The sequence below is a fragment of the Sander lucioperca genome, chromosome 10 (genome assembly GCF_008315115.2).
Source record: "Sander lucioperca isolate FBNREF2018 chromosome 10, SLUC_FBN_1.2, whole genome shotgun sequence".
Classification (NCBI taxonomy): Eukaryota; Metazoa; Chordata; class Actinopteri; order Perciformes; family Percidae; genus Sander; species Sander lucioperca.
This window is the reverse complement of record NC_050182.1, coordinates 37,170,076-37,195,779: the sequence shown is the minus strand read 5'-3', so window position 1 is coordinate 37,195,779 and position 25,704 is coordinate 37,170,076. Positions and strand designations below refer to the sequence as shown.

Genomic DNA, 25,704 nt, shown 5'->3' with positions numbered 1-25,704 from the left:
TGATAGCACTGCAGCACCCGGTTGTTGCACATTGATGCCATTATGGAATTCCCTACAGATATTTCCCAGCAACCCCTGTCACCAGATTCACTGGTTTACAAACAGATATGTGTGACAGGTTGGATTGCTCTTTCTCTGCTTTGTTTTTTTCTGCTGCTCTGCGTTGCCAATCAATCCATCTGGGTATTTTCCTTTTTTTCCTCTCTTGCCCACCCACTCTACTATAATCTTTGAACAACAGCTGCTTCTGCCATGTCAGTGACATTAGATCTTGTGTAAACAACTTAAAATGCAAAAGCTCTCCAAACTCCCACTCTCAATGTAATCCCTGATTTGGGATTTAAGAGAGACTAAAGTCCAACACAAACGCGCCATTGCAACTTGGGCTAATTTTACAAATCGGCTTTCAGATTCTCAGACGGCATGTCACTCCTGCCTGCTACCATACCGACTTTTGTGCAGCTCTGCTTGCTTGATTTGTAGGTAAAATTAGATTTAATCTGAGGGGCATTTGTAGTGCAGGAGGCGGCCAAGCCCAAAGTTAACCCAAACAAGAACAGGAGTTTTACGATATGAAGTTATGGAACAGTAAAAGGTTATAGCTTAGCAAATGTTGGAACTGAAAACAGAAACGTATTTAAGACCTGGCTTTTTCCAGAACAATGCAGTTCACTTTACACTCTAAATGCTTCTACGAGCCCATGAAGACTCATAGTCACCCTGCTGACCCTGTGGAAAGGAAAAGGAAAGGAAAAGCAGAAAGAGGAAGAATAAGAAAGGAGGAGCACATAATGATTATATTTGTCCATTGGATTGTGTACCTGTACTTGGAGAGTTACAGGCCTTTGTGGGGGTATTGATGTCCCCTGTATGTAACCAGAGAAACCATTTCTGCTGTAGGGCACAGTCGAGGCCAAGCCCTCCATCCCATCAGTCATCTGAGTGCTCGGATCCAGCCACCACTAATACTGTCATAACTTCTGTGTACATTTTGTGTTTGAACTGTAACTGTGATAACTACCTCTTGTAGCCATGATGCCCAGTCTATTCCCTCTGCCATCAATTGGAAACCCTGGATAAACAAGTTTTGGTACACAGGATAAACCCACCTAGACTCAGTTTGCCACGTCATCACTCCTCCGCAGTGTGACATCTGAAGGCCCCGCAAGGTTTTTGTCTGTATTTAAGGCCATGGACATGACAGAGAGGCGGGCAGTTGTTTAATTTCCCCCACAAGCACCTACTGGTGCAGGGGACCAAAGTGAACCCAGATCCGCCCTGGATCGACTAGACCAGCAGGATTTGGTTGACTGGTGGGATTTAAGCCAGGTTCTGTCTGAAGCCAGTGTGGTTCTGCGGTGAATCCACAGTGCTGTGGACCTCCTGGTCCTCACCGTCTGCGAACCATCTGCTCCAAAGTCTCTGCTCCTGTAAAACGATGCACAGAGCAATGGTGATTGCCTCAAATCCGCTCTGGAGGAAGCTCAACCGCCTTGTCTGTAGCGCACACTGCTCGAGACACCAAACAATTCCGGTTTCTGGCAGTCTTTGCGTACGAGCAGGCAGTTAATCCGCGTGCATGCGTACGAGCGTGTGACACACAATTTTGTGTGTTTATACTCGCTGAGCCAAGAGGTTTGAGCTCTGGCGAAAGATGCCATTCACTTCTGAGCGTTCTAGTTACGCAGTCAGTGTGATCACATCTGAGTCTAGCCTGTGTTTGGCTTGGAAACCCCGACATCCAAACACATTTCTGGATGTGTTTTTGTCAGATGTAGCCTTTTACCATCAGGCCAGCTTTTCTCTGAAACAGATGCACGCTCTCAACTTAAAGCTAATTGATGGAGCGTGTTTTTCTCAGTCTCAGCGCTCACGGTGCAGTTTGTCCAAGCCAAACAACAAATCGAGGCCTGCTCGAGCCACCACTCTGAAGTCGACCCAAAGCACTTGAGAACAGAGGTTTGCACTTCTGCTCCTTCATGTACTTATCTCATTATTCCAATTAATGTTTCCCGGGTGTGCTCTACGGGAAGTCAGGACAGTTGGAAGGGAGAGCTGGTGCACAGATGACAAGTCCCACTCTCATTTCTGCCACAGTGGAATGACGGGAGGTGATTAACGGCGATCTCTGGCCCGGGTAATATCATGAACAATCCGGATCAGTTCATCCCGCCAGCGGGAACGGAGCAAGGAGCGTTTTCCCAGGACAGAAGGAGAGCACTAATTGGCAGCCGACCTGTCATAGTGATTATGTGTGCCTCACACCGCAGCCTGTTGTGATTGGGGGAGCCACAGCTTAATCTTCATTTAATAAGGCAGCTCCATAGGGGCTGCCACAGTAGCTGGTGAGAAGGTCTCAGAAGGAACCTGCCTCCTTTGGACAGCATGGATGGCCTGGCTCTGGACACAGGGCCTGGACTGGCGTCTGACTGTGATGCCACACACACACACACACACACACACACCACAAACCCAACACCTCCCACTGCAACAGTGCTTGCGTCGTTCATTCATTGAATTAAATGCTGCAGAAATCTGGTTGTGAAGATGAAAAAAAAAAACTCAAACAGAAACATAATGATGATTTCCTCATGCTGTACACACGACTGTGAAACTGTAAAGCTGAGATGTGAGCCGAGAGTTTTTTTGGAAGCTTTCTACTATGCTGTAGTGAGTATGGGTGAAGAGGAATGACACATCAACCTGTCATTGACTTGGACAGGTCTCCAGCATCCCAATGCCAATGGCAGTTATGGTCACCGCTGCGGTCACAGTCACAAATTAACACAAGTTCTGTTTCAGCTATAACATATTTGCTAATCTCTGCCATAGATTATTCTTTCTCCCCACCCCCCAGTCTCCACGCTTATGTTTCATATCTCCTCCTAACCAGATGAAAATTGATTATCTAGGCTCATGTCTAGACAGGCAATCAACACTTGCTTTATGCTGATGTTCTCAAACCAAACTTTTGGGTTTACTTTTCTGCCTCTCGTGCAGTTTAGCGGCGTTAAATCTTCTGTCAGAGGAGAAAGTCATTACCAGCAGTCTCTGAGACTTCTTTGCCCTGGGTACATTCCTTATTGTGGGGGGGGAGGAGGAGGAGGAGGAGGGGGGGGTCTCTGATTAACTTCCCACTAAGTGCCCGTGCTCTCTGACCAAAATAAATATGGCTGCTGTCATTTTGTCAGCAACTGTCTTCAGAGAGCAATATTTGAAACACCCCATGATCCTGCTGGCTTTTATATGGAGAATCCATCGTCATACCACAGGCATGAGCCATAAACATGTGGAGGCCTTTCAAAGACCAAGGGGTGGAGGGATGGAAGGAGGGAGGTGGAAGAGGAGGGGTCAGCAGCGCTCACTGGGGCTCCATACTCCACATTATTGTCATCTGGTCTTTTCCAAGCAGGAAGAAAAGAGGAGGGGTGTTAGTGAAGGGTTTTTTTTCACACTCTTTGGCCCAGTTGAGTTGTGGTTTTGCTGAACTGCCTTTTGTAGACTCATGTACACACGTTAGATACAGCAGTCCTCTTATTTGTTTAACTCACTCTATTGTGAAGTGTGCATCGGTAGCAACGCTATTCCAATAAATCCAAGCTAGCGGATGTAGATATCTTTCAAGAATACTCTTTGATGTCAAGTAGATGTCTATTCGGCAGCCAAAACATGGACAAAAGTTGATGTTCATTCTCAGCAGTGACTACAAGCTGCGTAGTTTTATGAAATCATGACCCGAATGGATTATTTCTAAGCTTGACATCCTGCTTGCACATATTGTTTAGGCAAAGTTTAGACTTTGTCAAAGAGGAGGAACACTGCGTTGGTTGCGAGGCTTCCGTTGCCGTTCTTCTGGCAGAGGAAATGAGGCATATGGGCCGACATCAACACCCCCATCAAAAACAGACGTACACAAACAAACAAAGTGGCAGCAAACTGGAGGGGGAAAGAAGAAGGAGTAGGAGGAGGAGGAGAAGAAGGGGAAAATACTGTACAGAAGTGGAATGTTTTCATGTTCTCATGCCCCACAAACGGGAGCTATTTCCCCCCGCTGAGCAGTATATGGGCTGATATTGCCCATGACACGGTCGGGGCCATAAAGCGCGCCTTCACTGAACGTTCCCTTGATGGGCAGTTTATGCTGTTACACCCTGTGATTTTTTTTTGTTTTACAGCAGACGAGACACGGTCTGTGTCTTTACAGGGATGGATGGCAACAGCTTGTGATGAGATCTTTGAAGTAGGGTTGGATTCATACATGGACCTCTGTTTTTGTCTTTTATGAAATATCTGGTGACTACCAGCCAGAACGGTCCACTTGTGATATGATGGAGGTTTGCTCCTGACCACAGTCTGTGTTTATTTTCCTCATTTTATATCAGAAGGCGGGCCAGAGAAATCGATACAGTGAGGATTTTACAGAGCAGCTTCAGGGGTGGCAATCTGTAAAACCTATAATGAATCCTGCTTACCCTGCTTTAAAACATTTCATTAGTACGGATTTGGAGTGTGTTGTGATGATCCAAATGTAGTTTCAGAGGCTCTTCTACCATGATAGGCATAACATTCATAGGAAGCTGGAAAACTGGAAAATTGTATTTTATTGGAAGTGTTTGGAATGGTGAAATGCGACCATAAAAAACAAACAAAATATCGGTTTTCTGCTTCAGTCCAGTCAAAAAAACATCAAGTGCCTGTATCGGTCTGACCCTATGCTGAATTAAGCCCCTGTGTCGAGGTTTCTCACCTCATATAGACGTCATAGCGTGGGATCTGTCTGATGGTGCTGCATCCCTGCACCTCCTCTTTCTGTCTGCCAGACCTCCAGTCCGACGCTGCTGCCAGCTCTCCTGTGGGCCGCAAACACTTTCATCTCCACATCTCCACCACACTAGGCAGATGAGGACGCATACACACACACACACACACACACACACACACACACACACACACACACACACACACGCACTTACAAACACACATTCACGCAGCCGTGAGTGCAAGACACGTGTAATAGACACCACCAAACAATAAAGAAACAGACCTCACAGGCAGAACAAGTCAGTTCTTTTTCAGTCTCTTTCTCGTCCCTGTTTCCATTCTCTTTTCCTGTCTCGCACTCGAATGTCACCCTCTCGCTCATGTATCACATATCACAACGCGGAGCCGTCTGAGGAACAATGTGCATGCCACAGAGGAGGATGTGTTCGCGTGGCGCACAATGTTGCGAGGCAGCGCTGCGTGCACTTGAGTCCTCCCTCTCCAGTGGTCTGGCTGGAGGAGAAAAGAAGGAAGCCGAACGGGGGAGCCAGAAAACATCTGGTGCACAGTTGCACTGGCTCAGCCACTAGTACTCCTACTCTTTCCACCCTCATTCCCTCTCTTTCTCCATCTATGGTGGGCATCTTTATAGAGACATCACAGCTTTTAATTACAGCTGGTGATTCAGAGAGAGCCTGTGGCTTCTGACCCACTCGTGTCCATGAGCGTGGAACCAGAGCACAGACATGCAGACACAACAAAGCAGCAAGTACAGACCTGCCAGACCTTTGGCTGTGTGCTCTCTGTGTGTCTGGGTGTTTTTCTCTGTGTGTGTGTATGAATTAACAGTGACAAATACAGGGGGGATTGCAGACTAATCACAGTACCATTATAGTGGTAAGTAGAGGCCAAGGCCAATTTACCAAGGTTGTAGAGCACTACACCCCCATTAAAACAAAAAAGCTGAACACTAAGGTGATGTCACAAGTTAGCAATTTCAGCTTAACGGGGAGAAAATACTAGCACAAGTTAGTGACACATGCCTGTCTGCCGTGATAAACTGCTTTTCTGTGAGTTGAAAGAAAAGTCACTGGTCTGGAGCCAGTAACTATGAACAGCCTGCTCAGAGCAGGGTATTTATACACACGTCTAACTAATCTGCATTAAAGGTCCCATATTGTAAAAAGTGAGATTTCCATGTCTATTTTTTTTAATTGTAAAGCAGGTTGAGGTGCTATATAAATACTGTGAAAGTAAATGTACAATCCACAGCCTGTATTCAGAAACGGTGCCTTTAAACAAGCCGTCAGGACTTCTGTACGGTTGTGATGTCACAACTATACTATATATAGGTAGAAAGTGCTGCAACAGTGCCGTTACAGTCTTTACCCCAGCTGCAATGACAGTGCAGAAACTCTGAGAACGCAAATGCGGAAGACCTGGAAACACTGACCAATCAGAGCAAACTGGGCTTTTTCGCGAGTGGGGCTTAAAGAGAGAGGCGCTAAAATGGAGTGTTTCAGACAGAGAGTGAATACATTATATTCAGACAGAAAGTATGAGAAAAAGAATGTGTTTCTTTTTACATTAAAAGTATATAATAAAATACGGAGCCCCGGAAGTGACATGGAGGTAAAAACAAAAACATGTACTGGGGACAAACACTTTTGCGAGATCTTGACTTTGTTTTGTGAGATATCGAGTTTTATTTGCGAGATATAGAGTTTCATTTCCGAGATCTCACAAATCCAACAAACAATAAGGCTAACCTTAGTAGCTAGCTAGCGCTAGCTAGTATCTAGCTAGTAGCACGACATAATGATTACGTCTCCTTGGTTGTCTAAATACATCCATTGTTTATTTTGATAAGCATTATTAATTAATACATGCCAAAGTGAAGTGTTATAATGAACATTGTCGTTGACTGTTGATGTCAATGATTGCAGGCTAACCTTAGTAGCTAGCGCTAGCTAGTAGCACGACATGATTACATCTCCTTGGTTCTCTATATCTCTAAATACACCCATCGTTTATTTAGATAAGCATGTAAATGATCAGGAACAACGAAAACACAATGTTTAACGTTAGTGAATATTTTATACAATGAAACGGCAAGTTCATGAGTTCGCCACCTATACCATGGATGTATTAAGAGAACCAACTATACTTGTAAAAGACACAAGAGAGAAGCTCATGCAGTGTTGCCAACTCTTTTCCAATGAAAGTAGCTATCACCAGCTCTAAAAGTCACTAAAAGTAGCTAGATGACGTCATACGCCTATTTGCATATTTACGAAGTCATTACGCAATAATTTGCATAAGGCTTAGTGGTTGTGTCAGCAAGGTAGATAGTAAGAAATATAAATCTTTAGCCAAATAATCACAAACTCACTACAGGAATTTATATTAAATTATAATTATTACTTAGGTAGCCTAAGTAAAATTCTACTAAGGGAGGGCGAAAGATCGATAAAGAATTCTCAAAGAAGGCTGGCTTGCCCAGGGCCTGGCCAGCTCAGTGGCGTCTTTCTCCTTCTCTTAAAACATCCATCCCACTGTCTCTCGTACCTACACCGGCCCCCGCACCCTGTCCCCCCTCCCCTTCTACCTGCCTGCGCAGTGCCGCTGCACATGAGGAGAGAGCAGACAGGGGAGGGGCAGCTCTTCAGTCACAGAAGAGAAGAGAGAGGTGACTTTTTGGCGGCCACAAGAGAGAAATATCTCGCGTAAGCCACATAAGTTGATGTAAATGTGATGAAATAAGTTGGCAACACTGAGCTCATGAACGTGCATGTTGCTACCGGTTGCTACGACAACACAAACTAGCGCTACCTACTAAGGTTAGCCTGCAGTCATTGCAATCAACAGTCAACGAAAATGTTCATTATAACACTTAACTTTGGCATGTATTCATGAGATGTAATCATTATGTCGTACTAGCGCTAGCTAGTATCTAGCTAGTAGCTAGCTAGCTACTAAGGTTAGTCTTATTGTTTGTTGGATTTGCGAGATCTTGCAAATGAAACTCGATATCTCGCAAAACAAAGTCAAGATCTCGCAAAAGTGTTTGTGCCCAGTACATGTTTTTTATTTATTTTTTCTCCATGTCACTTCTGGGGCTCCGTAATAAAGTTTCCACGCCCAGTGGAAAATAGGGGTAAAGTTACAGATCAAAACAATACGTTTAAAGATGCTCTGTGCTCCTAGTCCCAGGCATCATGTAAGTCAAAGACAAGGGGAATTTGTTCTCTAAAATATGCTGCTGTGAGTGTGATATAACTGTAATTTTAGACGTATGTATATGCAAGGATGATTTGTTCAGTTTTGGTGGTTGCAGCCAAATGTAGTCCAGATATTGAGTGTTTAAATATTTAAAATGTCAAAAAGTGTAATATGTAATTTTGTGAATTTATATATGATATTATATATATATATATATATATATATATATATATATGAATGATATGTTCCCTATAATAGAGTCAATGATAAGAATGCAGTTTTTGCACAACATTATACAGTTATGAATATATAACTATGCGTCTGATTCTTAACATTTTCTAGGATACGTGACAACCTCCCTAATTTGGGATACTCACATTTGGCGAGTACTTTTCCCATGTCTGTGTTTTGAGTGATCTGCTATGCGAGAAATACTTATGATATTGCCTTTTTAGTGAATTTAATATGATGGCTCTCCGAGGAAAATCTCCAGACATGATTGAGTGGTCGGTGTCATGAAACTTAACCCATTCCCAGGTACCATATCAAATCCCTTCAAATATAAATGCTCCTTCCCGCTGGGTGGCAAGGTTCAGGACCATGATCCCAACAGGCCTTGAGACATTTCTTTCGGATTAGTGGGAGCTTAAGCATCCCTTTGATTTGATTCCTTTCTCCCTCCCCTGCTGCATCTCTGACAGATGCTGCTGCCTTCTGGAGTACACAAACCTCTCCTCGGTGAGGTGAGACCCTGAAATGACCGTTGAAATTGCACTGTAATCATACACAGCTAAAAACAACAAGAAAATGTCTGCCATATGCCTCAAAGCCCTCTGTTTGTGTTTTAGTGAGTCAAAGGGGGATTATTGACAAGAGTGGGAGAGCGCTGCCTGGATAGAGGGAGCTGAGTGGCGGTGACTCTTATTGCCCGTGTCTGTGATCAGATCTGTCAGAGCCACTCAGCTGTCCGTCTGCCTGGTGTTTGACAAGTGTTTGATGCAGTACAGGCCTTAGAGAGGATCAAGCCCTTCCTGGATCGGCTTTACCTCTCTCCCAATGCAACAGGAGCTCTGCGAGCACATCAAACACACCCTTCCCCCTTTCTTCCGCCGTGATCTAATGAACTATTTTTATCAAAAAATATGTGCAGTCTGTTGGATCACCAGAGGAGACTGAACAACAGCCCCTTCCGAGAGTTAGTTGAACAATCAAAGAAAACAAAACACGGCCGGCCAGACTTGATTCCCTCATCACTGGACATTGCACGGGGATTGCGGCATGATCCTGATGGCCCCTGTCTCTGTTTTAGTGTCTAAGCCCGTCTGACTTAGCTTGGCTCCCAGCTTGTTAGGGTCTGGTCCTGTTTCGGGACAGTTGTGCTCCACATCCAAACATGTGAGGGATTTCCTCCTGGGGTTTCCTAGTAGAAAGGAGAATGGATAAAGGGACTTGGGCAGAAATGAGATATAAAGAGGGAATCATGCTGGACAATTTCCTCCTATATCCTCCTCTGTTCCCTTACAGACCCACGGAGACCAGGAGGATGCGGACCAGGTGGAAATAGAGAACGGAGAGTGTGTGCACACGTGCATGAACACACATTGTTGTACGCATGCGAGCTGGAGAGGGCGGATCACACATGGTCGCCTTGTTTTTTCTCGATATACCCATAACACCCTGCCCCGCTTAGTTATTGTTGCTACGTCAAGCTTTCTGCTCTCACACGGCACAGGGCTCATATCATCGCTGTTGGGTGAAAACCTTGTATGTCCAAAACCGTTGTTTTTCAGGAAATGAAAAAAGGCTAAGTTGAAAACATTTTACTAAGCTATTTACTTCAGATGAAGTCAGACAAAATCTTGGCACTGTTTAAAAGTATAGGGGGACTAAAAGCATTGATTTATGGAAATAATTGGTTACAAGTTTGGTATAACAGCTGACATTCTATTCCCTTTGCGTTATCGCCGCTGTCTATTTTGTAAGGACACAGATTACTTAAAGAAATTATTTAAAAGAACTGAGAGTTGCGGCAGACCTGCAGTTTTCTGGGAGTTTGTTCCAGATATGTGGAGCATAAAAACTGAACGCTGCTTCCCCCTGTTTAGTTTGGTCTGGGTGGTTCATACTGTAGTAGCAGATCAGAAATGTATTTTGTCCCTGAACCGTTTAGTGATTTATAAACCAGCAAGTAGTTTCAAAGTATTTTGAAATCAATTCTTTGAGGCACTGGAAGCCAGTGTAGAGACTTCAGAACTGGAGTGATGTGATCCACTTTTTTGGTCTTAGTGAGGACTCGAGCAGCAGCGTTCTGAATCAGCTGCAGCTGTCTGATTGATTTTTTAGGGAGACCTGTAAAGACACCGTTACAGTAGTCAAGTCTACTGAAGATAAAAGCATGGACAAGTTTTTCCAAGTCCTGCTGAGACATAAGTCCTTTAACCCTTGATATATTTTTAAGGTGGTAATAGGCTGACTTTGTAATTGTCTTAATATGGCTGTTAAAATTCAGGTCTGAGTCCATGACTACACCAAGATTTCTGGTTTTGTCTGTTGTTGTTAACATTAACAGGAAGGTGAAAGATCAGACATTTATTGCATTCTTTTTGCATTGGCAGAGTTTATATACTTCATATTTTCAAACAGCATGTTTTCATTTTTACATTACAACAGAAAAGCCTTTTAGGATCAGGACTGTCCGATGTTTGCCAAATGTACCGCTCTCTGGTAATGAGTTTGGCCGGGGGTTGCTCATCCAATAAAAAGCAAGACAGAGCTGCTAACATTACCTTAAACTCTGATAGAATCCAGGACCAGGCTTCCACACAGTGGAGGAACACTAGTGTAACACTGGAGCTGTTTTTTATTGTAATCTTGAACCACACAAACTAATGTAGTTAGGTAATGCTTTTTGGCCTTGGAAGTAATGCTCGGTTACTCGGCAATGAGCTAGTTAGCTGGTCATGTAGTTGGTTGCAGCTTACATTGGAGCAGACCAACAATACCTAATCCATTCTTTACATTTTTGTTTATGTGTTTCTGGCTTTGGAAAGGCTAAAAAGACGCCCCTCTCCAAACTCTCCAAAATGCTCTTACTGCAGCCCCAAGCACATATGGAGAAACCTTGATAGGCATGCCATTTTTGGTACATTCCATGTTCTTAAATTGCATCCCTGTTTCCTTCACTTGCTTTCCTTCTTCTGTAAGGAAATCATGCGAGGTGAGAGGAAACGAGGGAATGTGTTTTCAGAGAGCTGGGATGTCGTCATACCAAAGTCCACCCTAGCGTGGACTTTAAGCATGTACTACCTGCCAGTAGTAGACAGATTGTTTGTTGAAACCCTCATTCATCCCTCCCTCCTCCACCTCATAGCCCCATAGGCCTGCAGAAAGCCCTTTACTCTTAGCACACCTTATTGCGTGCCTCCTCATGGCTGTGTTAACAACCATTTTATTCCTCTCCATAAAGTGAGTTGGGGTTCTATAATGCAGAGGGATTGTTGGTGAAGACCTAGAGGTTCATGGGAGGGGGCAGAGCCAGGTAAATCCCCAAGCCAGGCCCCCCCCCCACTCTTCGGATAAATAATAAGTGTTCCAAATATGTGTTTAAAAGCGGTGCAAAGTGGTCACCTCCGTTGCAGGATGTGCTTTTCCTCGGAGGTCCTCTGGAGTGAATGTGTTTCACTTGATTAGTCCGAGGATGCCAAGCCTGATTTGTTGTAAAAAATAAATAAATAAAAAGGTAGTGTGTAAAAGTACACTAGATTGATCTGCCAAGTACAGCTTTTATTAGCTTTTACTTCTTAATGGCTCTGCAAAAATAATGAACAGTATTGAGCTGCAGCGGCAAGTGATAGTGCATCAGTGTAAAGACACAGAAATGTAGATGACAGTTATATCAGAGTAGCTTGAGAGCAGCTGGTTATCAAAGATTAAATAGAACAAATAAATCCATGAGGGATTTTGTGTCTGTTGTATGATTGATTTCATCAGCTCAATGCAATACACTTTTCGGAAACTAAGATTAGAATCACAGCATGTGCGGAATTATAAAATGGATCAAAGCCTGTAGAGGTCTCATCTTTATTCACAGTAGAAGACATGGAAATCAAAGTGGAGTGCTATGGCCCTTTTCTAGCTTTGAACACAAACAGAGTCCACATCTGTAGTAACTTCGCTGCTAGAATGATGGATTTGCTACTGTGTATCCCAGCAGGTTTCCTGATCTTTGGATCTGCGGTCACATTTTGAAACCACTCCTTCAAACGCTGTAGCTATCTTCAGCTCAGCCCGCCTCGCCCCCATGCGCACAACAAATACAAAAACAAACAGACCCACACCAGCGGCAAGCCTACAGGGACATCAGCGCAGGGCCTCCCTTTGATAAGTGCTGAGCTTTATATTTTTCTCATCAGAAATGAAACACAACATTAAGCCATTCATTAAAGTCAACTAAAGCTAATTATCCCTCATTTACCCAAGTGCCCGACGGCAGGAGAGCCCCATATACTTAGGCCCAGATGTGTCGATGAGTCAGTCGGGAGATAGCAGACCGCAGAGGGGGCCTGCTCACTTCACTCTGAGTGCTGCGGTTTCGAGGCGCATCAGACTCAGCGGGCCGGTCGTGATGCCTGTTCGCTGCCTGGCTGCTGACGTTAGCCTCATGACACCATTGGCTGTGTAAAGCCACTGCAATACAGCAAGGTTCCATTTAGTGGGGGGAAAAAAAGTCGATAATGATCAGTTATATGCCTTCATTTAAAAAAATGAATAATGAAGAGAGAGTATCAAACCTCAATGGCTGGCACATTTTCTAAGTTTTGTAGTGGCTGAGTCACATAACAACAGGCGTCTTTCTGGTTGTAAATGACGTCTACTTGCTGCAGGGGGCGACAGCGTGCGTACACATTTTTGCTTTTAAGATGGACGGCGAGTCGTTATATTTTGGCAGCTTCGAGCGGAAGTGGGAAAACCCTAACAGTTGGCAGGATGTCATAGCCCAGAAACCATATAACGTCATGTGATTTAACTACTCAGAACTAATTTCTTCTTCTCTGTGTCTGGTACCCCCACCAGACATTTAGGAATAATGGCTGAACCGCTTTGCCACTGGGATGAGGAAATGTAGCCTTTGTTGCAGTTTAGGAGAGACATGTTTATATTTTGATGTGGAGTTTATATGAAACACTTTCTGTTTTTATGGTGTATATAAAACTGTTACTAGAAATTAATTTGTGCAACAAATGGGTACAGGGTACAACAACGATGGCCATTTTTAAATGTAGGCTCAAAAGCCACGGTGTATTTTTCCATGTAAACAACTTTTTTCTACTTTTTCCATTTAAGAATGTTCCTGCTGCACTAGTCATGTATTGCAGTAGTGAAACTGGTGACAGTACAAGAAATGTCCAGCAAAAGTGACATGAGACACAGCCATCTTCTAACCGTATACAAACTGGGAACTATATTCTCAGAAGGCGAAGCACTGCTACTTCTGCCACTTGGGCGGAGTGATTAGTGCAACACCTGAAAAGCACCGTTGTTACTCTCTGCTCCTCACCACGGGGCTTCTCGTGTGCTGCGAGCAAATCACTCCGCCCAAGTAGCAGAAGTAGCAGTGCTTCGCCTTCTGAGAATATAGTTCCCAGTTTATATACGGTTAGAAGATGGCTGTCTCATGTGACCTTGTTATTTGTACACGCTGTGACTATACAAATCCCAACATATAAATAGGAAAATGTTGGCGTTATTTTGTCACTTATTGGGAGCAGTAGGCTAGATGGACCCGGTTACCTCCAGGATCTGTGCTAAACTAGGCTAGCGTGCGTCAGACAGAGTTACAACACACACAGAGATGAGAAGGGTATGTATGGACTTGTCTAACTCTGGGGGATACGGTGAATAAGACAAAGTCCCAAAAAGTCAGTGTGTTCTAAAAGTGAAATACTTATCAAAAACTCAACATTGATCACAGTACTTAACACGGTCAACCATCCCTTTACCAAATAATAACCAAAAAAGTAACTCACCTCCAGGTAATTCCAAAGTTGTCTTATTTATGTGTTGTGTTTTCCTAGCTGCTAGGTATGCATCGGTAGCTTTTGCTGCTTTCACGTTATATCGTTTAAACTGTAATAACGAGCGGCCTAGTGGGGAAAAACAACCTTCACGTCAGCCTCCGACTTGAAATTCTAAGTCGGAGATATCTGGAATTTCTGTCACCGATGATATGTCAAGAAACTGTTCGCAAAAGGGCTGCAAATGCAACAATGCTGACAGTTACATCGCAATCAAATCCAATATTAACACTAATACAATCAATGCAGCTAATTTATTTATTTAGCTATACACCGTTTGTTTGAATCTGGTTTGACTTGGTAACAAACTGCTACAAATGTAACGCAACAAAATAAGCTACTTTAGGCTATTTATCTGGTTTGACTACAAGGTTAGCACTAGGGCTGCCCCTCTTGGAATAATGCATGAACACGGCGAAGTTGCGTGAATGCAGTATTTGCCCACATTGGTTTAGCCTGCATTCTTCCCTGTGGTTTAGTTTAGAGTTGCAGGGTGTGTTAGCCCCACAGCTTCACTGTGTGGACGAGACCTCTGGAGCGTTACGTGCAGTCACAGTTGCTAAGCTAGTTATATGCTCTGGTCTAAAATCATCTGGCCAAAGGACTACAGTTGAAAATTAGCCGGCTGGCTAACACTGGCACATTTACAGAAATGTTGATTAATGTGTGTTGTCCTTTATAAATAAAGAATCAATCAATCAATATACCTCAGAAGATGTGCTGCATGAAGGCTTCCGAGTTGTTTAAAGGCACTGAGCTGGGCTGAGTAATGTAAAATAATGTCATTTTTTTTCAATGAGTAACAAGAAACTGCTTACATTTTTCAATTAACTTAAATGAACTAAGTTTGACACACAGATGTTTTAATGCATTTGTAGAGTACAACACTGTATATCGACTTTAGGAGTATTTTAAGGATTACAGTGCCATGTTGACATGTCAGCATCAAAGTGCGTTTCAGAAACCTGAGAAATCATGCCCCAAGTTTCCAACTTGGAAATCTGACCTAAGGGATTATGCCATTTAATTTTTCCTAGTACAGTAGGAAGAAGTAATTCTCAACTTTCCAACATTTCTGAAACACAGCATAAGTGTTTAAGGGAAGGTGTACTAGAGGAAACAGCTCTGGAAAGCCAATTCTGACTGTTTGAACTTTTTGGAAGTTGGCCTAATTTAACATCTGTCATCGAAGGTTTCTACTTGATAACGTACCTTTGAGCTCTCGAGCCAGAGGTGGTAACCCAAACAGCACAAAGGAAACAGTCCCCGTATTGTGAAACGCAGCGGAGCGTGACTTTGAACTCTGAGTAGACTGATGGAGAAGAACTTTAATGTCATATGTAACATCATCCGTTCTGTCCCCTTACTGGGCAGGTTGTGGCTGCTTCTTGCCAGTGTGATCGACCTTCTCCAGAGGGGGAAAGAACACGCTGTCTGCACTGACCATCAGGCGTATTAATCACCATCTCAGTCATGCATGTTTTGCCGGGACTTCTCCGCTTAGAGACGTTAATCTCCGAGTGGGGTTTTCGCTTTAACTTATTGTCAGTGAAACAAAGCATCAAAGAGCCAGAGCGGTGAGCTAACCTGCTTTTTTAATCTCTGCGCAGATCCTCCGCTGGGTCATAGATGAGAAAATAATGACCGACCTAATCCCGACATTAGCTTTTAAAATCGGAATGCATATGTTTTACATCATTCTCGCCTCGCAGCGCGGTGATAGTAAGCAGAGCATGGGGGGGGGGGGAGGATCCAGAGTAACCTTGTTAGGGCTAAGTGACGCTGTGCAGAGAGCCTCTTGTCAGTTGGTTGGCAAGATGAGCTTCTTGTAAATGATGGTCCTCTCTGTCAAAAGGCTGATTTCTTTTTTCCTACATCTGACATCTGGGTCTCTGCCGCAGTATTTCCCAGTAGTTTTCTTCCCGAATATTGTAGCTTTTTCACTTTTGTCTGTATTTGTTACAAAGTCCCACCTTTTTACACATAGCCATTATTTTCATCTGTATCATGCTGTCTGATCCAAATGTCAAATTACCCTTCTAGAGCAGTTCCCTGCAGGCAGACAAGTACAAAACAGTACAAAGAGCTGTTAAAAGTTTTGGCCTACCTCCGGCCTACGCCTTAATGAACTATTGGTCACTTGAGGTCATACACTGTGTCCCACCTATAAATCAACTGAAAACAAGGTTCGGCAGCCGAATAGGGCAGTGTCAGCATCCATAACCTTTTCCCAGACAGAGGAGTTGTCGGTGTGTGAGTAAAGAGAGCACTGGCTGGCTACAGATCCTTTCCCCTTCACAGCATTATAAATGTATGTGTGAGGAGGCCCTTAATGGCTGCTAATCCAATTTCTGCCACTGAAATCAAATCTCACTGGCGCCAGTAGTTCTCTCCTTCCCTCACAAATAATGGCCTCCGCTTTGGCCTGTTTATGAAAAAGACGAGCCGCCAAAAATCCCGTTTTTGCCTTCCTTAAATCCACCCGAATGTTAACCGAAAAATTTTGGATTTTTTTTTTTTCTTCTGCCCAACACCCCCCACCCCCCACCCCCTTTGTCCTACGAAAGTTATTAATTGACCGTCTGCGTCAAGTGGAGGGATGAGGTAACAGGAGAGCAGGGGAGAGTTTTCAGCAGTACAGGATCCCATTTACCGTATGTCTTAATGCCTTCTCGAGGTCAGCCATCGATTCTTTTCTGAAACCGCAAGCAATGGAGATAAGATTAGGCCTTCGATTCCTGCACTGCCGCCGGAGCCGTTAGTGGATGAAATCACTTGGCCTGTGCCAACAGTCGGTGCATTGCTCTTTTTTAGCAGGTCATGGCCTCTGGGATTATACTGTAGGACAACATACAGATAACACACACACACACACACACACACACACACACACACACACACACACACACACACACACACACACACACACACACAGTAGCCTCAGGGCCAGCAAAGAGACAACAACGTTTTTTCTTTTGCATAGAGAAATCTTCTAACCTGCTGAGTGACAAAATGGTGAATAAAAGCCTTATTTCAGAGAATATGACACTGACTATCATGTAAACGTATGCATATTCTTGACTTTGGTCCCCTTTTCCAAAACAAAGATATTAGCTTTGACGCTGATGAAGGGAGCTTTGGCTTTGGCTTCCTTCCCCCTGGATATGGATTTGACTGATTATCTTTCAGAGCATCAGTTGGACAAGTAGTCATATTGCCGTTCCGCAAGGAGATATTATTCTGGAGCGCGAGCCATATAATATGATACGTCTAATAGCGCTTAACTCTTAGTTGGACCTTCACCATGCCGTCGTCTCGATTATTGCTGAGAGCCTCAAATAGCAATGGCAGGGACACGGAGAGGGAAAAAGGGAGACGGGAGAAGCAGAATGGCGGGGAAGAAAAAGAGAAAGCGGTGGATTCCGGCTGGCTTTGAGAGGTTATTGAGGAACGTCCACCACAGTGCGTGCAACAGGAGTTTAATATTTCTTTTTCTCACTGGCTTGGCAGCTGAAACGATTGAAAATGACATTAAGTATTTCTCAAGCTCACATAGGTGATATAGAATCTCACAATCACTGATGCACAGGCATAAAGGGGATGTATATCACTCACTCACTCACTCACTCACACACACTCGCAGACACATAAAAGACTTCCACAAAGGTCATTTTTGACAGCGATAAACAACCGTCCTACCACAGGCTCTGTTTCTGATTCAGAAATACAAAACATTTTGATTTGCTCTTGAGATTTGTGTTTGTTTGTTTGATTGAATTTTCATTTTCAAACTCAAACCCACATGTCAAGCTGGCAGAGGAAGATCGTATCTACGAAGCAAAACTAAACATTGGTGAAATTATGGTTTGCAGTAGTGATAGTAAATGCAGCCAGAACGGAAAGAAAAGTATAAAAAACAAAACAAAAAAAGGATTCTAATTTCCTGATAAAAGCCACACTCCTGTGATTTGATCCTTACTGTGCCAGTTACGACGCAACACAAAGACAGTAGATGATTTAAAACCTACCGTGCCTTCCAAGACAAAATTATCTTTACATGCTCTAAGATTTAAGAATTTGTTCTTGGTTTTGAAAGCAATTGAGATGAGTTAATCATTTCTTTCCAGGCAAATTAAACTGTTTCCTCTGTGAACCCTGGTAATCAGCTTAAGTGATTACATCGGCCGTAAATATGAGATGATGAAAGCTCCAGTGTTCAGTGAGTGCACGGTGCCCTGAGGAAAGGCTGAACGGGAGTTCTTGGTTAGATATGATAGACCATCTCTCTAGAATCAGATGCTGGGGGAAGGGGCTTGTGTGGGGATTGGTTGCCCTCTAGCTGTCAGCGTTGAGATTGGGTTATAAAATGTGGTCTGATATTGATGTGGAGGTGAGTTCATGATGTCTCATCAGTTAGTTTGGGGGGGTTTCAGCTGAAGCTTGAAACAAGTTTAGCACTTCTGTGTTGAGTTTGATTGAAAGGATTCATTGTCTGCAAGGAAACAAAATAATAAAGAAAAAAAAAATAACATGGAGACTTATCAGTACACTGGGTTTTGTAAGAACACGATAGCCATATCAGATACAATATCCAGAATCTGGTGATTTATAAGGGTACAAGTGGAAAGCTTCAGCATCAGGCGTCTGGCATCAACTGAGTGGATTTGGTTCCTGCTGTAAAAACTTCCCTAACTGTCTTCTTTCTTTTCATTCTTTTTGGAAGAGTGTTTTGTAAATCCCATGTGGAGCATGATAATTTGACTTGTACGCTGTCTTGACAGCTGACAAGATTTAGCTACCTTATTTAGATATGTAGAAAAGCAAGATATCAGTTCATCAAAATGGATATTTATCTTTTGCAATAACAGCTGGATGCATTTAGAATTAGCTAAGGCTAGCTGTGGCTAGTTTTTTTGGCTCAGTTTTGCAATTACTGCAAAAAAAAGGAAGGAAAGAAGGATGTAAGGGGTAAAATAATATGAGTTAGTTTGATCACAAAGCTTTCAACAGTTGTCTTATCAATGTCTTGACTAATTAGGGTATCTATGCAACCTATCTGCATTGCATGAACTCAGTCTGCATGTGCAGTTGCTGAATTTGTTTCTTTCCTGCAGTTTTGTGTGTGTGTGTGTGTGTGTGTGTGTGTGTGTGTGTGTGTTCGTGCGTTGTAAGCGCTGTTACAAAAGAGCGTTAAAACTCTTTGGATTGAAGATCCCCTGCCCACTCCTGAACTAGCCAGGAAAAAGTATGTTTTAACCTAACACTCACATATGTCTTTGTTTTTCAAGCAGTTGCTGTAAATGCAGGCTTTTTCAGTTTAAATGCAGCCCTGCGTCCCAGGAATGGCCCACGAAGGCTTTGCCCGTTACAGAGGGAGTTTAATGCTGCATCATGTACTTTATTGCCGTCAAATGTAATTCGTCTTGAGTTGATTGCACTGTAAGCTGTGTTTATCAGGCACCTAGCAACACTGTTTTGAATGAAAATTACCTCTTTAAAGAGCAATTAGGAAAACAAACCTATAGGCCAAATGCCTTTCAGCTGCAGATTTACTTTGACGTAGCGTAAATCATGCAAAAAAAAAAAAAATCCAAAGTGGCATCAGCTAAGCAAGTGTACAAAGTCCCCCAAAGTCATATTTTTCAGTTGAAGTCCATGAGATGTTGATGGAAGAGATGTGAAAGTTGTTTTCAAAGGGTGATTTTAACTAGGAGCTGTGTGCGAGAAACTTTATTGCCATGGCTCAGATTGGCAATGTGACTCAAAATAACAAGATTAGATTAATTGCAGGAAATAGCTCTGAGATGGTTTGATGTTTGCATGCATCTGTATTATTCATTGGGAGACCCTGTTAGCAGAGCAATATCTTGCTTTCTCATGCGTGTCGGCTTAAACGAGTGAAAATTTTCAAATCGACCTCACAGTGTAGCCCTGAGAATGGGAAATAGGTCTTTTGTAGGGGTGCTTAAAAGGCCACCGCAATGCCAGCACATATGAGAAGGTAATTAGAGATAATGCCACATTTTACACACCGTTACCTGTTTTTCGTGAGAGAAAAATCTCCAACAAGTGCAGTAATAAGACCACGAATCAGGCAAGGAAACGGCGAGACTTGTTTTTCTGTAGCGCTTTCCTGTGCTTCCCCCCTCTGCGAACCATGGCGTGGCTTGTTTCTATGTGTTCTAGATCAGGATTCAGATAGCGTCTCATCATCCAAGCCTTACTCCACTTTTCCCCCCATTAGATTTTCTTTTCCCTTAAATTCCCTCACACTCACTCCCCCCCTCCCACACATCCATCTCGCACACACACCTCGTTATCTTATTTGTGGCCTTGGCAGCCAGATTGTTGCCTTGCGGTTCGGTAGCCAGAGTTTTCTCTGTCACCGAGAGCCGTGGGTGCAGAACCTCCACCACACAAGCTTCCATGAGAGCAGGAAGTCAGTTCCCAGCATGCCTTGCCTGTCCCAGTGAAACCTGGGATGGATTAACCTTGGGCTGGGGGACCTTTCCAACTTGGATAGAGAGTTATGCAACTTCCCATACTTATCTCCCCTCTCTATTGCAGTGGTAGTGAAAACTGAGGTTCAGTCCCGAGTGGTGGAGCAAAGCAAGACCTGATATGTGATGTTTCCTCATATAAGGTTCACTTCTTTATGTAGTGCAGCCTTTTAAATTGGCAAAAGTTGCAGAACTTGTAAGACATCTGTAAGGGCTTTTACGAAATCTTTATGATTCATTTATGATACTCGAAGCACACTTTTGATTCTTTTGTAGTTGCTTGTAGTGCAAATCAAAACAGATTTCAAGTGCTTATCTTCCTATTCCATCACCTTTATCTTTTTACATTTTCCCAACTCTTGGATGGTGGAATTAAATCCAAGGCCCAAATCCTGAGGACTCCAGCCCAGAATAAGCATATTGAGTTCACGTAATCTATTCCACAGCAGTCTGTTTCATGACTGTGCTTTTACATACCTCCGTGTTACAGTAAAGTCAATAGAAGTGAAGCTCACTGGTCATCAATCTGTTGCTTGAAAAGCAATACTTTGTACCCATCAATATGTTGCGCCATCCCATCACTGGTTGTTAGGTACAGGTACAAATTCAACACAACATTCAGTCTGACTGTATTCAAGTATTCAAGTGTGAGTGCAGTCACCAATACTACAGCCCTGTCCCTGGTGCACTAAAAGCAAATATGCTTAGTGCAGCACCACGCTGCTGCCAACAATCTCTTTAAAGCGAGGCCAGGTCAATGAGGTTATGTGATGGATCTGTTTTTCTGTGTGGGACTGCATGGATCTTTTCACAAACAAAATACCTGATACATGCTGACGTTTTAGATTCTTTTTTCGTATGGATGCGTCAGAGCTTCTCGTCAGTCTCCCTATAAGGACTAAGCTAACAGAAGTACATATTTTTGTCGAAAAAGATGAGAATTTATTAGGAAATACTAGCTTGGTTGATTACATGCAGGGCTGGATTAAGCTACCACGGGGCCCTGGGGCAACAACAAGATGTCGGCACCTATTGACCGATTTACAAACTCATTTGCAAGTTACCACAAAGTAATTGCCACACATAAAACCTTTGGCCTTCAGGGCCCCTAAGTGTCTGGGGCCGCTTTGCCCTGCTGGTAATTCTGCCTTGGTAGTCATGTCACATTTGCTATAGAAATGGATCACATTGCATTGAGTAGAAGGACTTTGACATGAGGTTGTCTGAAACACAGGAAAGCCGTTACCTGGAGAATCTAACAAGTGCGGGTAGCACTGATCAAAGGGATAACCACTTCTCTTTTTCTCCCCCCAGATGGCTCAGGGAAGCAGCGACCCAAAGAACCAAAGAAGAAGAACAAGCAGAGGCTGCGGTTTCGGGCCCAGAACCAGCACAGTGACCACTTGGCCTCCGCGCGCTCCAGCCAGTGAGGACTAAAAAACTCGAAACTAGACTTCCCATTGAACAAAGAAACCAACGCAACGCTGCTAGCCGCTGCTGCACCCATATTCCGACCGACAACTATCACAACAATCCCCCCCCCCCTCCACCCCCACCACCGCGCGCACACCGGAAAACACAACCATAACTCACAAGTCCGTCATTACAAATATATATATATATGTCTAACGTACGATATCGGTATCAACACACTAAACACATGCTTCATGCCTCCCGCTGCTTCTTTCCCCCCCCCCTCAGCTGCAGTAACCAGCCAGGTGAATCTCAGCCCCACCCCTTGCCTTGCCTTGTGGACCTTTACAGTCAACTTTACCGAACTCATTTCCTGTCGTTAACAATGCCATTAAGCGTGCAGAGTGATGGAAGACGCAGGGGCAGCCAGAGACTGGAGGCGGGAGAGCCGGATAGAGGGAGGCGGATAGGAGAGGTAGCGAGGGAGTTGGCAGTGGGGGTGGGGGGGTGGGGGGGTGGTCAGACCAGGGAAGATGTAAAAAAGAGAGAAGATGAAGCGACGATAGAGATTTGACTGAAGCAAATGATGCTGATGGACAAGAAAAGGGCATCTGGAACTGAAAGAGACAGTTTTTTTGTTCCTATATTTATGTTAAAACTACCCTCACCTTCCCCTCTAAATGGAGACGGAGCGTTCCCATGTGTGGCCTTTATGTTATGTACATTTTTGAGAGTAATATTAAAGAAATTACCATGCGTAGTTGCAAAGTATTTTATTCTCAGCACAAACTGTTTACGTTCAAACCGCTTTATGCTCTAACTGTATAGTGTGGATATAAAAAAGAAGAAATTTAGTTGTTTGACAAGCATGGCAACAGACTCATGTGTACATAGTTTATCTAATTATGAAAGCTTATTACTGTATTTTCAGTATTGACTTGTTCACCATTCTAAATGTTTTAGAGATTAAACGGTTGTAATACCAAGCTACAGATTAAAATGATTAAAAACAAATAATAAACATAGCCGCCACATAGCTATTTCATTTATATGGTATATATTTGATTTATTTATTAATTCTATTTTGTACTTTTTTTGTTCAGTGAGAACGTTTGCCTCATACTGTTTCTCTTATATGCTGAAATATTCTTTGAGGTCCTTATAACAGTGCATATCTTTAACACATGGAAAAAAGTTTTTGTTCTGATGTCATTCAAAGTCTTCTATTACATTCATTTGACCTCATCTACTGATTTCAATGTTTTCAAGAAGAAATAAAAAAGACAAAACTATGCTTTGACATATTCTAGGTTTAATGATTAGGATCCAGCAAATGTATGGTCATAGGACTGCATATGTGTACATTGTGTTTTATTAAAATACATTTCATGTGACTGTACTATGAAGCCTTTCATTATTGTCTATGGCTATAATATATGTGGCTAAACTCCGAAACTGCTGTTTCCTTGTCTCACTTCAGTGTGCAATTATGTGATTTAAAAAAAAACATTTGTGAAATCCATCACGTTGTGCTGCATGACACAAGTACTACCTCCAGCCAAAGGATTGGATATGGTCGATTTGGCCTAAACAGCATGACTGCACTGTTAAGGGCCTGTAATTCACGATGACGTATCCTCATGAATGGTACAAAACCAGTGCATGTCGTTGGTGGCTCATTCATTTCCAACATCGTACCGTAACGCCCGCACAGACACACACACAGTTTCGATCACCTCTTTATGCGATGCATGTCGCACTTATTCACTTTTGTGGTCCACAAAACACCAAATAAACACATCCAAAAAGTCTTCTCTAGGCTAAATCTGCCTGGTACATGGGCAAAGAAAAGAATGTCATAAACATTAAAATGTTTAATGCAAGCCATGGCTAATTTAGCTCGAGATCCACTCTATGTAATCATTGTCCCAAAAGTAAAAAAAAAAAAATAAAATAAAGAAGCTAAATCTGCCAGACAGCTTATGGATGCACAGTAGCAGATGAATCAGACTGTGTCACATATATATCATTCTGGGAGACACAGACCACATTCTTCCTGCTCTGGTTAACCCGCCTGAAGTCACACATGATATTTCCATAGAGAAGCTGTCAGTGTTGAAATACCCAACTCTTCATATGCTCCATGCCTATCTTAAGGCCTAATGCTGAGCAGTTTTATATGCCTAAACATCTTTCACAGGTGTTCAAAGTGGCACGGCATATATAGATACATATACATACATAGCTTTACACTTCCACAGAGTGACATTTGCGCTATGGAACCCCGAAAACCGACGAAATGTAGTAAAAGTTTAAAGGCAAAAATATAATGGACTACATCCTATACAAATAATAATAAGCGACATAGCTAAAGCTAACTTTCGTCCAACCAGTGCATGTTAACCACCTACTTCCTGCATACTGTGTTCGGCCTGTCGCATCAATTTATAAACTTAGAAACAGTAGCTTAAACATTTTAGCCAACAAGACGTTATGATATTAAAGAGACAGAAGGCATTAAATCTCACACTTCATCTACAAAATGTCGAAGATGACTGAGTGTCACAGAGAAACTGACGCCGTATTTTGTAAAAAGTGCCAAAATTCTAAAGGTTCGATACATTTACATGTGTCAACTAATAACTTATAATAACTATAATTATTCCCGCCGGATGTCACTTTTTTTGGCCGGATGTCCGTTACCTTCCGCCTTCTTTGTGTTGTAATTTTAAACTCCGGTGGATTTCTGAGGACTATGGTTAACTGTTCCTCAGATCTCTGCAGGGTAAATCCAGACAGCTAGCTAGACTATCTGTCCAATCTGAGTTTTCTGTTGCACGACTAAAACAACCTTTGAACGTACACGTACACAGGTTTAGCAGCGGCACAGCGGCCCCGTCTGGCGCTTAGCGCCACCCAAGACGATTGTGATTGGTTTAAAGGAATGCCAATAAACCAGAGCATGTTTTTCTCCCATCCCAGAATGCTGTGTGGACTCGCCGGACCCTCCTCCGCAGCGCTGTGGAGGAAGGTCTGGCAATGCGAGACTACCACTGACTCATTATCATATGCATAAGGAAAATAGGAAATGTTGTGTCAAGACCACAAAAATGAGGGAGTTAAAGAAATACAATGAGCTAATACAAAATCAAGTTAATTATGTTTTTATTTCAAGACAACTGATTGGTGGATAAGGAAAAAAACGTTTGTGTTCAGTTATATTTTTGACTTGTCTGACAACTTTTTACCACATTTTGTCATTCAGGGCCCCATAACACGCAACATTGTTGTCCAAAAAGTGCATATTCTTTGCAAATAGGCTTAATCCTTAACATCGCATGAGTCTTCATTGTCATAAAATTGCATATTCCTTTAAAATATTAGGTCAATAAGTGGCTCCGTGTAGCCATTTGGGCTCACCATGAATGAAGCAAAAATGACTGTTGCAGGGAAAAGGAATAAGACGTAGATGTTGTGAGTTGTTTTTGAAGACATCTGCTGCTGGTTACAAGTTAATGAACGATTCACAGATGTCATCCCCTGGGCCAGACTATCACTGCTCCAGACTGAGGGATTAAACCTAAAGGCTTACGGAGAGGAACTGCACTGAAGTGGATTCATTAAGCACAAGACCACCACTACAGCACACATTGCAGCATCTACAACGGAAAAAAAGGGGATACAGAGAGAATCACATGACACATTTTGAAGAAATGGGTGTCTTTATTTCACCT

The 25,704-nt window shown here is 42.9% G+C and overlaps 1 protein-coding gene across 2 annotated transcripts in view; it reads left to right on the top strand.

Annotated features, from left to right (window-relative positions):
- Positions 1 to 23,369, top strand: part of rspo2 (R-spondin 2) — a 74,754-nt gene extending 51,385 nt beyond the window's left edge. The window contains exon 6 of one of the 2 annotated variants that reach the window (XM_031278364.2): positions 21,872 to 23,369. In XM_031278364.2, the coding sequence (XP_031134224.1) occupies positions 21,872 to 21,987 (116 nt within the window). In that variant the 3' untranslated portion in view covers positions 21,988 to 23,369. The remainder of the gene's footprint in view (positions 1 to 21,871) is intronic. The other variant, XM_031278365.2, reaches the window with a different exon arrangement.
- Positions 23,370 to 25,704: the final 2,335 nt, after the last annotated feature.